A 13,854-nucleotide genomic window follows, 5' to 3' on the forward strand; every position below is an offset into this window, starting at 1 on the left:
GATGGGGTATTACCAAGTGGAGCTTTAACACATTCCACAGTTTCTTTTCTAACCAATCATGTCCAGTTTCTGAGTCAAATCACACTGATTTGTGTCTCAGGGGCTCCCATTTGATTTCATATACGCTCTTGATTGGATTACCATCACTCCCCCCCCCATCCGTCAGTCTCCGCTTCTCCAAATTGCATCCCCTCCCCACCCCCTCCAACGCTATTTCTCCAGCCCAAGCAGCAATTGCAGTTGACTGCAGTCGGTTGAGTCCATGCGCCGCAGCGGGGGTGTTAATGAATTCCAGCAGACTGCTAAATGAGGACTTATTAAAGTGCTGCCGCCTCATAGTTTGACATTTCAGAGCTTCTGGTGGAGTTTTAAATCGCTGCCTCTGCAAATGTCACTCGCTGACTCTCTGGAAGGGCTGACCATATGAATAGAAGCTAGTCTTGGCTATAGATTGTGTGAGAGAGTGTGAGTTTGTGTGGCTGTATATTCAGTGGGTCCGTATAGCACGCTGTTCCTTTTTTTAATTGCACATTTCTGTGTTTCCATCCTTCCAGCTACGTCAGATGGGACGCGTCAAGGCCTGGACAGCATGAAGGGTGGAGTGTGTGCCACGCAAGGCATGAAGGTGGTCCTAAAAGTGGGGCAGAGTAAGTCCTCTCAACTCTCTTTCTGCTTTCTCTCACACACATCCGCTCTACATGTGAGCTATCTCATGTGCACTGCATGTGTGATGGACTCGTACACACACACACACACACACACACACACACACACACACACACACACACACACACACACAAATCACTTAACACACTGTGATATTAACAAGCATTAGCTCCACATCTCCCATCATCTCACATCTGTGCAGTACAGAGCAGCACACATTAGTGCGCCTTATCTTGCATGCAGCCTCTTCCACTTTTAAACTGTCTCTCTAATCTTCCTCTTCCTTACACACACACGTACCATATAGTCTGCACACCACACACACACCACATGCACACACACGTACCTTTCTTAATGCGTGTGTTCTTGCTGAGCATATTAGGTCTCGTTAAGTGGTAAGAACAGCGAAGAAGTGTGGGATCAGTCAGCTCTAATGAGCCCTGTTGACTCCCTTCTCACTCTGCCTTTTAACTGCTACTGACTCATGCTGGACACACACACTTAAACACACACTGAAACTTAGACGCACATGCGTGCGCACACACCGGTCTGCATAATCATCAGCTCACACGTGCACATTAAGTGGACACGGACACGCATGCACCTGAGATGTCCACGGCCGGGAAACGAACACACACACACACACACAGACACACACACGCACAGCAGTCCCGCCAGCTACAGCATGATAACAAAATGACTCCATTCTGTGTTAAAGCACACAGTCAGTGATTTTTAATGACTCGTAGCTGCACACACTTCTAATTTGTTTGGAAAATATTCACAGCTAATGACCCTCACACGGAGGTGTTTTTTTTTTTAAGCAGCAAAGGGAAAAAAAGGCTAATTTAAGCATTTTCACTGGCCTGCACACTTCTACACATAATAGGCACCTGTCCTTCACACGACCCCCCTCACGTACACACGTACAAACACGACCAGCCATTTCTATTTCCTTGATCTATGCTGTGTTATCAGGACTTGTGTATTGTAGGTGCTCTTCAGCAAAGAGCCAAGTGGCGCTGTTGTGTCTCTATCAGCCCGTAACATCAGCATAGTCAGCTTGGCTCAATAGAAATACCACCACAAACACACACACACACGTACACACACACACACACACTTTATTTCCCCTGGCTTTTTCACCACACAGGCGATGGAAAAACTACCTTCCTTTTGACACACATACAAACCACAGCTCTGTGAAGAAGATGCACACACACTTTTTTCTTTGTTCTTCTTCATTTTCTTTTTAAAAAATTTAAATAATTTTTTTATAACAATTTTTCCCACTTCGCTCCTTTCCTCACTCAAACTACTCCCTGCAACACTCCTTGCCTCCTTTCCTTTCAAATTCCCCCTTTCCCCTGTCTTCATCACCCCATTCCGCTTTGCATGCCGGCCATCTCTCCTTATTTTCACTCTTTTCCTCTGTTTTCCTCATCTTATCTGCTGTGTGGCTGAAAGGTCACGTCTGTGTTGTTTGTCGTCTAAATAAGCGGCGTGCCGCCTCGTGGTGATCTCTGATGAGATATGGCGCTCTGCTCCGCTTCGAGAGACCCACACTTGCAAAAACCCACACATATACATTGAGCTGTCGCCTCGTATTTTATTCTTTATATATCTTGCTTGCTCTCTGAATCTGTCACATGCACACTTTCTCACACGCACACAGCCCGAACCTCCTTCTACGAGCCCCTGCTGACCAAACAGCAGTTCCTATTGATCCAGCCGGCACCACCCCGAACCTCTGTTTGGTTTATTGTCAAGAGGGAGCCGCCAGCCAATATCCTTACCCTTCTCTAAATGTCAGCACATATGGGTTGATGGCTGTGCTTGACCACTGTACAGGCAGGACTACTATAGTCAAAAGCAGGTTGTTATTTCCATCTACAGTAAAGTGGATAGCTCTCATTATTGTACTTCCCAGTCCCAAAGCTATGACATCACTACAGCATTATTGGACGGTTGCAGTGTCATCCCAGAACACATTAATGTTAATATTGAAACTGTGCATCAGAATTCATCACGAGTTCTTAGCAGATAGTGCAACACGTCTTCATATGAGTTTTACACCAGATGCCCTTCTTGACACAACCCCAACGGGAATTTGTGTCCCTGGGTGGAATTAAATTGAATTATCAGCCTTTCGCTCGTCAATCAAATGTGTATACTTTGTGTGTTAGAGCGTGCTGGAAAGTAGACCCCCAGCTGAGAGACAATAGATACGACAATGATTAAATCAGACACAGCACAAAAACAGGAACTGGGGTGGGGGTGGGTTGCAAAGCAGCTTGCAGATGTAACTGTGAGTAAGCTAAAGAAGCTTCAATAGCAAGCCCTACATATGACAGCCAGCTAAGCGTGTAGAAGTGTATCAGCAGAGCTATCAGCTGATGGGGGCCGGCACTTAGATCAGCTGACCTGCTGGGATTGCAGCTGAGCTCGACTTTGTGGGGTGCCTGATTTAATGCCGCGCTTGATTAACTGTAAGTTTGCGGTCACTTTATGTTGCACGAAATGTTGAACTCAACAGCCCAGCGCAACTCGGTTCTTGCAGCCCACTGTTGGACAGATGGCTCAGAAGCTAACAAAATTAGTATTTTCTGAACCATCTCTTTCAGCTTCGAGGAGTAGCACTTATACCCACAACGGCCGCATTAGCATGTAGATGTGTGTGCACGCTTGTGCCCGTGTTTGCATGTGTCACATAAACTCACTTTAATGCCATCACCATTACTGAGGGCTTGCGAGACAGATGGCCTGATTTAGCGACTACAGATTACAAGCCGTTATGGCCTTGTGTAAATTCGCTCAGGCCAAAACAACAAACGACCTCTCTTTAGTTTCCCATTCAAACAAATGGAAAAGTGCTCATACGCAGCACGTCGAAGCCCAGTCAATATGTGCTCCCCTATAATGGGAAGGGAAGGGGGTCCTTTATTAAACCTCTTCTGTCTCTTATTTCTCTGGCTGGCTGTCTCTCTCTTTGCTAATGTCGCTTATTGGTTCCGAATCAGAGAGCTTTGGCTGTTGCAGAAGATGGAGGCTGTCTCGGTATTTCTGTAATTCCTCGCTTATTTTTCCTCCCAAGGCCCATATGGACTGCCTCCAAAGAAGGAGCCGGCAGCGGGACGCACCACCAGCAAAAACCCAGGTAAGCAGGAAATCAAATAGAGATAATCCACAGCAGATCCATCCACAAAATGGATGGAGGGAATAAGCAAAGACTGCTAGATAAAAAAGAAAAGCAGCAGGGAGAGGGGAGGGTGGAGGCGACAGATGGAGAATGTGCAGCGGTGACATCTGCGGATCTCTCTGTTTAATTCCATATTTCTCTCTCACTCTCTCCTTCTCCCCCCTACTCTCTGTCCCTCTGCTCCTCGTCTCTGCACCCGGCCCTTCGAGCTAAGTGCTGCGGGCGGGGAATGGATGGCTAATAGCTACCTTGGGAGAAGGACAAGAAAAAGTGAGGGAGGAAGAAAGAGGCAAGAGGAGGAAGAGAGACAGAGGGAGAGAGAGCAGCGACGACATTTCAGAGTTATTATTGTCATTAGTTTGGGGGTGAGGGGGGTAGTGTGCACCGTAGTTCTGTCTAGAAAGAATGAGAGACGGAGTGAAGAGAGAAGAGGAGGCAGGGGAGTGATAGAACGGAGTGGGTAGAAATGGGAGGCACATAAGGAGGAGAAAGAAAAGAATAATTGAAAAGCAAAGAGGAGAGGGGAAGAGAACAAGGAGATGAAAATGGAGAGAGGCAAGATTCATGCTTCACCTCAAAGTTATTCAGTGAAGGGGAAAGAACACGATTCACTCTGAGCTGTGTTCATTTCTCCTTCTCTCTCTTTTTTTCTTTTTTGGGCGAATTTGCGTACTATACCAGATGTGGGAATTGGACCATTCACACATTTCCCAATCACTTGTCCATACCTCATATAGGTGAGAAGTGTATGTGTGAATCAGCAACAATAGTATGCATTGTTTGTGCTAGAATGAGAGCGGCGAAGCACGACGGCGAGGATGATTTAATCACACACCTAAGAGGGATTTTACACATTTTTGACTTTCAGGCAAGGACATATTAACACGCACTTAACCGCATATCTAAAAATGATTGTTATGACATTCGACACAGCAGTTATGCCAGAATTTCTAATCCTCGTGTGAATACGCTCGAAATCATCTCAGCTAATAATTGGAATACTGTTGCTTATTCACAGTTTCTCATTGTGTTTGCGTGGCTCTCTTGGGATGTAAACAAATAGAAATACATTATTGGGATATGAACAAGAAATGCTCTCTGAATAGATACGAAAGGATTGTTTGGTTTTTTTTTCTGTCATCCACAAACTCAACTCACTCGAATCAAAACCATCACTCATTACAGATGTCCGCTGAGGATAAACGTCTATAAATGGATTCCAAGTCAGAGAACAGGAGCCTTAAAATCATTATTTTCTAGGTAGTTTGAAGAGGAACCAAATGAATCATGATTCTTGTTGATGCAAAGTGCTGAAATGTTCAAAAGTAAAAAAAATATATATAATATTTTGTATGTGAAAGTAGTAAGAGGACAACAGCCAGCAACATGTTTGGAAAAAAATGAGGCATAAAAAAAACAGGAACAGTTGTGTAACAGTAAACACCTCATGGAGCATCTACCTTGAAAAAAAAGGTCAGTATCATGGTTGGTGTGAAAACAACGATCTAGTTCAGTTATATTTATGTAGCACCAAATCACAACAGCAGTCCACTGAGCGCTGATGCTACAATAATGCGTAAAACCCAACAATCAGACGACCCCTTGCGTGTAAGCAATTGGCGACAGTGGGGAGGAAAAACTCCCTTTTAACAGGAAGAAACCTGTAGAGCCAGATTCAAGGAGAGGTAGCCATCTGCCACCACTGGTTGGAGGTGAGGGTGAGGAAGACAGGATAGAAGAGGGGCAAGACTATTTCTAAAGAGATTTAATCATGTGTGGTTTACAATATGAAAACACCCAGAGAAGTTTCTCGGTGCAAAGAACAATGTGGAACGATCATGCTTGTTAGGCATTTAGCGTTAAAAACAGCTGACAGACGAGGCATCGCTGCACCCACGAATGGAAGTTCAAGTACTGTACAAAGGGAAAAATACACCTTCTCTCAGCCTGAGCCCACTTAAGGTGGATTAAGGTGTGGAGAAACTGTGATCTGATCTTTCATATAATATCATATTGTTTGACTGACTTGCAAAACAATATATTCTGTTTCTATTTACATTTAACGCAGCATCCCAACTTTTTCTATTTTATCAAATTTGTTTTGCAAAGCAGAGAGAAGCTAAGACTCACCCATTCCAGTTATTTGCACGAAATAAACAAAATACGAGTAAAGATTCAGATTATAGCTTTGCATTACAGTCCTAATGTGCACCCATCTAAGCCACTGATTACGACAAGGACATGATTTGAATTTCCGCTCCCGTTGCCAAGCCGCAAGCTTTCGCTTTTCCTTTCACCTGCTTTTCTCTTTTTTTGTGGCACCTCAAATTTCCTGATGTGATTCTATACGAAGGGCTCTGGTGCACATCCTCCAAGTACAAATGGATCGAAAGAGACAAATTAATTCTGTTTTTTTAAAAAAAAGAAGAGCATTTTATGTGGGGAGCAGCAATGAGATGCCATAATGCATGAGTTACTGCTGCTCTAGGAATTATGTAATTTTGTCACATCCTCTTGAATGTATTCATATAAAAGGTTTCTGATGGAAGCACGCGCTCATTCACACTTTATTTTGACAAAATGCCTGAAATTTGCATTTGTGCGGCAGCCCGGTGGAAACATAACTAAATGTGGCGAGTGTTCGAAAACAGCTCCAAAAATATGTTAAAAAACCGAATATGAGACCAATTACTCCTCTCTGAAATGTGACAGCTGGCTCAGAAGCAAGGATGATACGACACCTTGACCCGTTCTTTCATTTCTGACCTGTTGCGTGTTTCTCTCCGAGGTGGAATCCGCTAATGATATGAAATAGATGGAAACAAAAACGGAAAATAAGGCCTTGGAGTCTGAACTTGTGTGATTTAGAAAAAAAGAATTAACACAGAAGAAAGGAAGGAGACGTGCAAAAATAAGGGGAGTGAGAGGTGCAGAAGGAGAGGTGAAGGAAGAGGATATAATAAGGAGAGCAGGTGAGCGGCGGCAGTCATAATGGAGACGGAGAATGAGGGATGTTGGGTTAATGGTGGGAGGAAGAAAGAGGAAGGAGGAGCGGGGAGTGTAATCGACTTCTGGCATTAGTGCTCTGCTCCCAGTCAGTCCAGCGCGGCAGGGGGCCTCGCAGCAGGGGGGAGGAAAGGGGATGAGGTGTGTTTGCTTGGATGTGTACGTCAGTATCGCTTGTGTGTGCGCCTTTGTGTGTGTTTGTGCTGCAAGGTGCTGAGCTCAGAGCAAGGTGGGTCATTACGGCTACAATAACCCGAAGATAGAAAGAACCACGGAGCGAGGGGAGGGCGAGGAAACGGAGGAGACGCCGGAGAGAGACAGACGGGGAGAACAGAGAGGGATGTGTGCCAAGAATAATGATAGACCAATCCAGAGGCCCTATATAGCAAAGACTCACATTACCTGCCTTAACCAGTTCGCAACTCACATACACATGCCCAGTGCCAAAGCAGTCCGTATCAGCCCTGTTTTTATAAATGCACACGCACACTCGCACACCTCCACACCATCATTCACCTGCTGAGTTCTGACCCGACCTCCCGCGGGCAAGACAGCGAGCTCCGAGGCTGTGAAGATCTTAGGTTTCAGGCGAGACGCGGGGCAGACAGAGGGAGCAACGGGACCCGAGTGTGACAGACAGTTTGATAAACAGACAGACAGATAAAAAAGACAGACGGGCGGGCAGGGAGGCCAGCGGGCAGGCCGAGTGTGTGGTCTGGTGGTGGCAGCGGAGGGGGGAGGATCTCTTCATGTGGCTGGCTGTAATGCTAAGTAAATACAGTTGTTAAGGTTAGGGAAATAGAGTGTATTACCTTGATACACACTGCGGCTCAGCCAGGCTGTCCGCAAGAGTATATACTGCGCAGTACACTCGCACTCACTGCGGACATTCCTCGCTGCTTTATAGGGACTGCTGTCCACTCCATCACATCAATAAAGAGACCACATATAAGCTTCCGCGAGAGTTGCTGCATTCCACTGGTTTATGCCTGCTAGTTTGAGCTGAACCATCGTCATTACTCATGCTATTGTGGTACAGAGCCATAAGGAATGGTATGTTTATTTAAAAGCTCGTGAAAACGCAAGTTCTGAGAGCAAGTCGCGTTATTGCTCCAGTGCATTGGTCGTGATGAATTGTGCGGCGCCGGGAGCAGCTTGTGCTACCGGAAGTAAAGATTGTTCTGTGATTCGTTTCAGGCGGCACGGGGAACTCCAGCCAGCCTCGAGGACCCTTCGGGGAAGAAGGCAGAGGTGAGAACGGGCCTCTCCAACCCTCCAACATCGCTCTCATCGCCGGCGCCGCGGGAGGCTCTGCCTTTCTCCTGCTGGTCACCGCCGTGATCTGCGTCGTGTGCTACAGGAGGCGGCACGCCAAGCACTCGGACACCCACCACCCTCCGCTGTCGCTGTCCTCCCTCACCAGCCCCAAACGGGGAGGCGGCGGGGGCATCACCAGCTCCAACAACAACGGCTCCGAGCCCAGCGACATCATCATCCCTCTGCGGACGTCAGACTCGGCCTACTGCCCGCACTACGAGAAGGTGAGCGGGGACTACGGACACCCTGTCTACATCGTCCAGGAGATGCCGCCGCAGAGCCCCGCCAACATCTACTACAAAGTATGAGGTGGCCTTTGCTCCGGCCAACTGGACGCACCCGCCTCCCTCCACCCGTTACCGACCAATCCCTCCTCCCCACATCCCTGCTCCAAATGAAGCCACAGCAAAGCTTTCCATCACAGCTCCAACCCTGATCCCCTCAATACTGCCAGTATTGCCCCCTCCGACCCCCCCACACCCCCAACTCACTACCCTGTGAGCCTGCACCCCTGGCCACAGTTGTGTTTCTAGCCGAGTAAGCCTCCCCACCCCATTCTCACACAACCAAGTGTGTGTAAAGGGCAATGTCGTAACCGTGCATAGCCTTTGTTAACAAGGCCCTCGCGAATAGGCAATAAGCTCTGAGTGCCCCCCCTTCTTGTTAACTCAGAGCTAAATGAGCCCCCCCACACATGCTGAATTGAAGAGTCCTCCCCTAAACGCCAGTGTGCATGTGCAGCACACACTGTTTTTTTTTTTTTTTTAAAGGGGTAGGGACCTGCCGTTGGGAAATGTGATGTTTTGAAGAAGGAAAAAGGAGAACGCAAAGGACAAGAACAGCAAGAAAAACTACTCCCCTGACCCCCACTTAGCACCGCAGAACTCCATCAGCCAATCAGAGTCCGGCCCCTACCACTAACTCAATAATAGGATGCTAGTTTGTATGTGTTTGTTTCTCCTGAGAAAACGCGGGGGGAAGAGGGGGGCCTCGGACTCGCCCGATCAGCACCGTCCGAGCGGCGGTCACATGACCGAGCCAGGGCCTCTACGCAAGGTCTGACCAATCGGTGACTCTCAGAATCTTGTATATTTTAATAATGCGTGTGACTGTGAGAGCGAGCTACGAACTCGGTCAATAATCATGGCGGTGCTGCTGCTCCACATTAGACGTGTGCGTGCAGTTAGTGTGCTTCAAGTACGGCAAGTTTGCATATGCGCGCGTGGGGTTTAGTCTGTGTGCGTGTGTGTGCGTGCGCACGCTTTGTGCGAGGGTGACTGTGCGAATGCGTGCGTTCTTTAGACTTGTCTTAAATACCAAAACACAAAATAGTGAGCGAATATCAAAAAAAGTGAGATTTTTTATCGCTATTGACACTTATAGATTATATATATGAATATCCAGTAAATAATTTCTAGATGTTTTTTTCCGTTTTCTATTGTTTTGTTTTACCCACTCTGTTTAAACTACACTTCTGTTGCTAGACATCTTTTTTTGTTTTTATCTATTTTTCTTTTTCACAACTTAGAATGACCTTGTTTACCCTCCACCCACCCCCACCTCCCCTTTGTATATTAATTTAATCCCTTTTTTGTTTTTTGTTTAATTTTTCCGGTGAACAGAGGTCGTTTCTCTCTTCCTCTCTTCCCTCTCTCATTCACTCCCTCCCTCCTTCCTCCTCCTCTCCCCCCTTCCCTCTAGGGTCTCTGAACTCTGTGTATATTTTTATAGCTCCTTGTACTATGCCGTAGTTTTGAAGTTTAGACCTCGTTTGTGGAAGTGTTGAGGTAGAACCGTCTATGAAAGTTTTTTCTTTTCCTTTCAAATGTTTTTTATTTTTTTCGGAAGCGAAAAGAAGTTAGGGGTGGGGATGGTGGGGAAGAAGAATAAAGGAAGAACAGGGGTGAGAGAGAGAGAGAGGAGAGCTGCCTGGGGTGGAGGAGAAAAGCGGCGTCTGAATGCAGAAGCTTAAAAAAAAAAAGGAAGCTAGTGGGGAGGGAGGGAGGGAAAGACTGAAGGAATTGCACACTTAAGAAAAAGAGGCTGAGGGGAGAAGAGGACGGGAGAGGCAGGAGCGCGAGATGAAGGATCCCGAGGAAAGGAGGGATGGAAGAGTGGCCGGTGAAGCAAAGAAACCTCTTCTTTAAATGGAGAGTCTCCCGTATGGAGGTGACGGACCTACAGCCAAAAATGGATTTTTTTGGAGGAGTTGAACTCTTAACCACGACAAAGAGAGATCTCATCACACACACACCCCCACACACACAAACACACACGCCTACTGTGACTCGCATTTTGGATTTGTTCCTCTTTTCTGCCAAAATTTGTGTTGAAATGCATCTCTGTGTATCACACACGCTCACGCGCACACACACACACACACACACACACACACACACGCAAAAGAAAATCCCGCTTCTCTCTGACACACTCTGACGCCCTCCCAACACAACCTAACGCAAATTTCACACCTTTTAATGACTGTCACAAATGCCTCTTGATTGCATTGAATGGCGTACATTGTCTCTCACACCCGCTTGCACTCCCAACACACACACTTGCGCACACACACACACACACACACACACTCAACAAAAATGCTGATTACTTTCATATGACTCTGTGTTTCTGTGATTAAGACTGACCCAACGGACACGGGAGGGATGAACAGAGCGACTGTGTGTGTTTTCTCCTCCTCTGCTTTTAGATGCTCCCACGCTTTCACAAACACACACATACACACTCACACTGTCTCTCTCTCTCTCTCTCTCTCTCTCGCGCACAAACACACTAGTGCCCAGCACCTCGACCTCAGAGGGCAATAACATCGCTGTGTTCAGAGGTGCAATGTGTTCACATGTGCATACTAATAAAGCTATTTTGTGTTGCTCAAACATGCTTATGGCTTATGTGTAAACTGGATGGCAGTGGAGAGCTTTTTTCAAACACACATACACACACATACACGCAAAGCCTCCAATGCTGTAGCCATGTTTTTCTGTGTGAAGCCAGTGTTTAATCTGGACCTTCTGACATTTCTCAGCCGTGTTTTTGTACCTGACGTCATACAATGAGATACGTTTCAAGCTTAAGTGTCACACTAGTCTTAAACTGACTTTGTTGGGCACACGATGATGTTCGGATATGTTTCGTTTTTTCGTTTTTGTTTTTTTTTAACCCAGTGGAGGAGTTTGTATTTGACTGTATGAAAATTGATGACAAAGATGAAATGACTCAAGTTCTTCTTTTTGTACAACTGCCAACATGTGCTGTGTTTTTCTTTATGTACGCTGTTAAGTCAATGTCTGTTTAAAGTTGAAACATGCTCAGAATACCTAAAAGTATCCTCCAAGCCAAATGAAGTGTCTGTTACTCTCCCTTCAGCAGCTTCTGCGACTCATTGTTTTATTTTTTTTGTGTCCACGAGGGCGGGGCGGGGTGGGGGGGTAAGTAAACTTTGCGGACTTTCACGCCGTCGACTCCGACGAGGAAGCCGCTGGCCTGTTTTCAGCCCGCTGCGCTCCCTCTCCCGCTCCCTCTCAGCAGAATGTCAAGTATCTCTTGGACTTTTTCCTTCTTCTCCTTTTTTTTTTTTATTATTATTGTTTGGGTTTCATGTCGATGTTATTTCAAAGTTGTGTCTCTGGCTCTCACCGTTTGTGTTTGACTGGTCGACTCGACGTGTTGGCTTTTCTAAAAAAAAAAAAAACAGGAGATAAAAAACAACATGGACACAGTCGCCATTGGTTGTTTTGAAAAGAGAAAGAAGAAAACGCTGTTTCTATGGAACCGGGGGGAAAATAATAATAATAATAATAATAATAATAAAAAAAAATAAGCAGCCACTGCTTAGCTCCCTCACCTCTCCGCTGGTGAAAGTGTACGTGTGTGTGTGTGTGTGTGTGTGTGTGTGTGTGTGTGTGTGTGTGTGTGTGTGTAAATGTGTGTGAGTATGTGTGTTTCTTTGTGCCAATAGCCAGCGAGCGGAGGCCACGGAGCAAAGGTGGCTCATATGTGACGTGTTGAGACTTTGTATTTGGGACACCTCCATGTGAGAAGGGGTTTTTTTGTGTGTGCGTGTCCTCTCCTCCTCCTCTTCTTCTCTTCTCCTTTGCCCTCCTTGTCTTACTCATCACAGCGACCCCTGAGCCCCGCTCCCTTTTCTTCCACATTCCCCTCGCCCCCCCCCCCCCGCCCCTCCAACACACCTCTAAAGAGAGGAAAAAACTAGTACATTCCTGGTTTGGAAAAAAAAAAGATTGAATAAAAAAAAACAAACAAAAATGTTTAAGCACCACTCTTTTTGTCCCGTTGTGTGATTCATTATTGTGTGGGGGTCTGGCTGAGAGCTTTTGTTCTGCCTGTGTGTGTGTGTGAGAGAGAGAGAGTTCCTGAGGCCTGCTAACCCTGCCTGTAATAGAAGGTCTGTCCCCTTATCTCTGCTCTGGGCTCGTTTCAGCAGGGGCTCTTTCACTGCCTCTGCTAATCACACACACACACACACACACACACACACACACACACGTTCTCCCATCGGTGTTATCAACAAGTTATCAAACCCAGCTTCGTTAGTGTTGAGCGTTGCTTGGCAACGTATTGACAGAGCTGATTTCATTCTCCATCACCCCTCTCTATACCCCTCTTCCTCCTCCTCTTCTATTTCCCCCTGGCTCCTTCTAGCCCCGTGGAACATTTCTATGGCAACTGTTAGCGTCTTTCTCTCTTGTACAAAATTCGCTTCATCCGGATGTGGGTTTGTGTCAGTGTGTGCGTTTTAAAGCCCCTACAGGGCTCGATGTGCCACCAGGGTGGCCTAAGTCTAGGTGACCAGGCAGCTGCCTTTGCCCTTTGATCTGTGATGTGTGTGAGTAGATTACAAGCAATCCCCCCCCCCCCCACACACACAGGCTGAGCCCACCTACACAAACACAACCTCACTGGCATTGATCCTGAAAGACACTTGTCATTGCCTCTGCCATGACAACCTGTCAGCGTAACTGAGGCCAAGTACAAAGAAGGTTTGGCAAGAAGTAAACATTCAGTCGGGGGCAATCTGCTAAGACTTCTTATCGATGGCACAGCTGCAGTCAGCACCGCATTTTGTCACGTTCACTTCGCTCCGTTCATATGCAGTCCAGCAGGTAGTAATCTTATAAACCTTGAGCATAACCTGCTTGGAAACGCAAATGGTGTTTACTGGGACTGATAAACAGAATTTTGAAGTTTTCAAATGAGACCTGGTTCAGCAGTTTCAGGGTTTTTTTTTCTTTGCTTTTTTTTAAATCCCAAAAATCCCTGTCGTAGCACATTTTAGCAGTAAGTCAGTGTTTTAGTAGGCCGCACTGCATAATACCTGAACACTATGACAGAGGAATGATGCTCTTACAAATAACCTATGATGGGGATTTCACTTATGCTGATAAACCAAACTGTTACCGTCACCTTTCTAAGATTGCCAGGGTCCCTCTTAGACCAGAACAACTTAAAGGAGTGTCTAGCTTAACCTGCTGAGGGAGGCTGCTGCCATCAGTGATAGCCATAGTGTCCACAACCATGTTCAGATACATGTCAAAGTAACATCCAGGACCCGATGATGATTACCCAATACACCTGCCAGTGTAATGTTGTGGCTGACTGGACTATGTTGCCTGATTTCACCTCAGCGC

The 13,854-nt window shown here is 46.4% G+C and overlaps 2 protein-coding genes across 2 annotated transcripts in view; one reads left to right on the forward strand and one right to left on the reverse strand.

The window, feature by feature from the left end:
- efnb3b (ephrin-B3b) overlaps positions 1 to 12,002 on the forward strand; it is an 89,083-nt gene extending 77,081 nt beyond the window's left edge. The window contains exons 3-5 of the mRNA XM_040040679.1: positions 555 to 647; positions 3,761 to 3,823; positions 8,069 to 12,002. Coding sequence (XP_039896613.1) covers positions 555 to 647; positions 3,761 to 3,823; positions 8,069 to 8,496 — 584 coding nt within the window. The 3' untranslated portion in view covers positions 8,497 to 12,002. The remainder of the gene's footprint in view (positions 1 to 554; positions 648 to 3,760; positions 3,824 to 8,068) is intronic.
- Positions 1 to 13,854, reverse strand: part of LOC120739024 (tenascin-X-like) — an 877,833-nt gene that overhangs the window by 208,142 nt on the left and 655,837 nt on the right. The gene's annotated exons all lie outside the window — the stretch shown is intronic.

Source organism: Simochromis diagramma, unplaced genomic scaffold, assembly GCF_900408965.1.
Source record: "Simochromis diagramma unplaced genomic scaffold, fSimDia1.1 OVJJ01000317.1, whole genome shotgun sequence".
NCBI lineage: Eukaryota > Metazoa > Chordata > Actinopteri > Cichliformes > Cichlidae > Simochromis > Simochromis diagramma.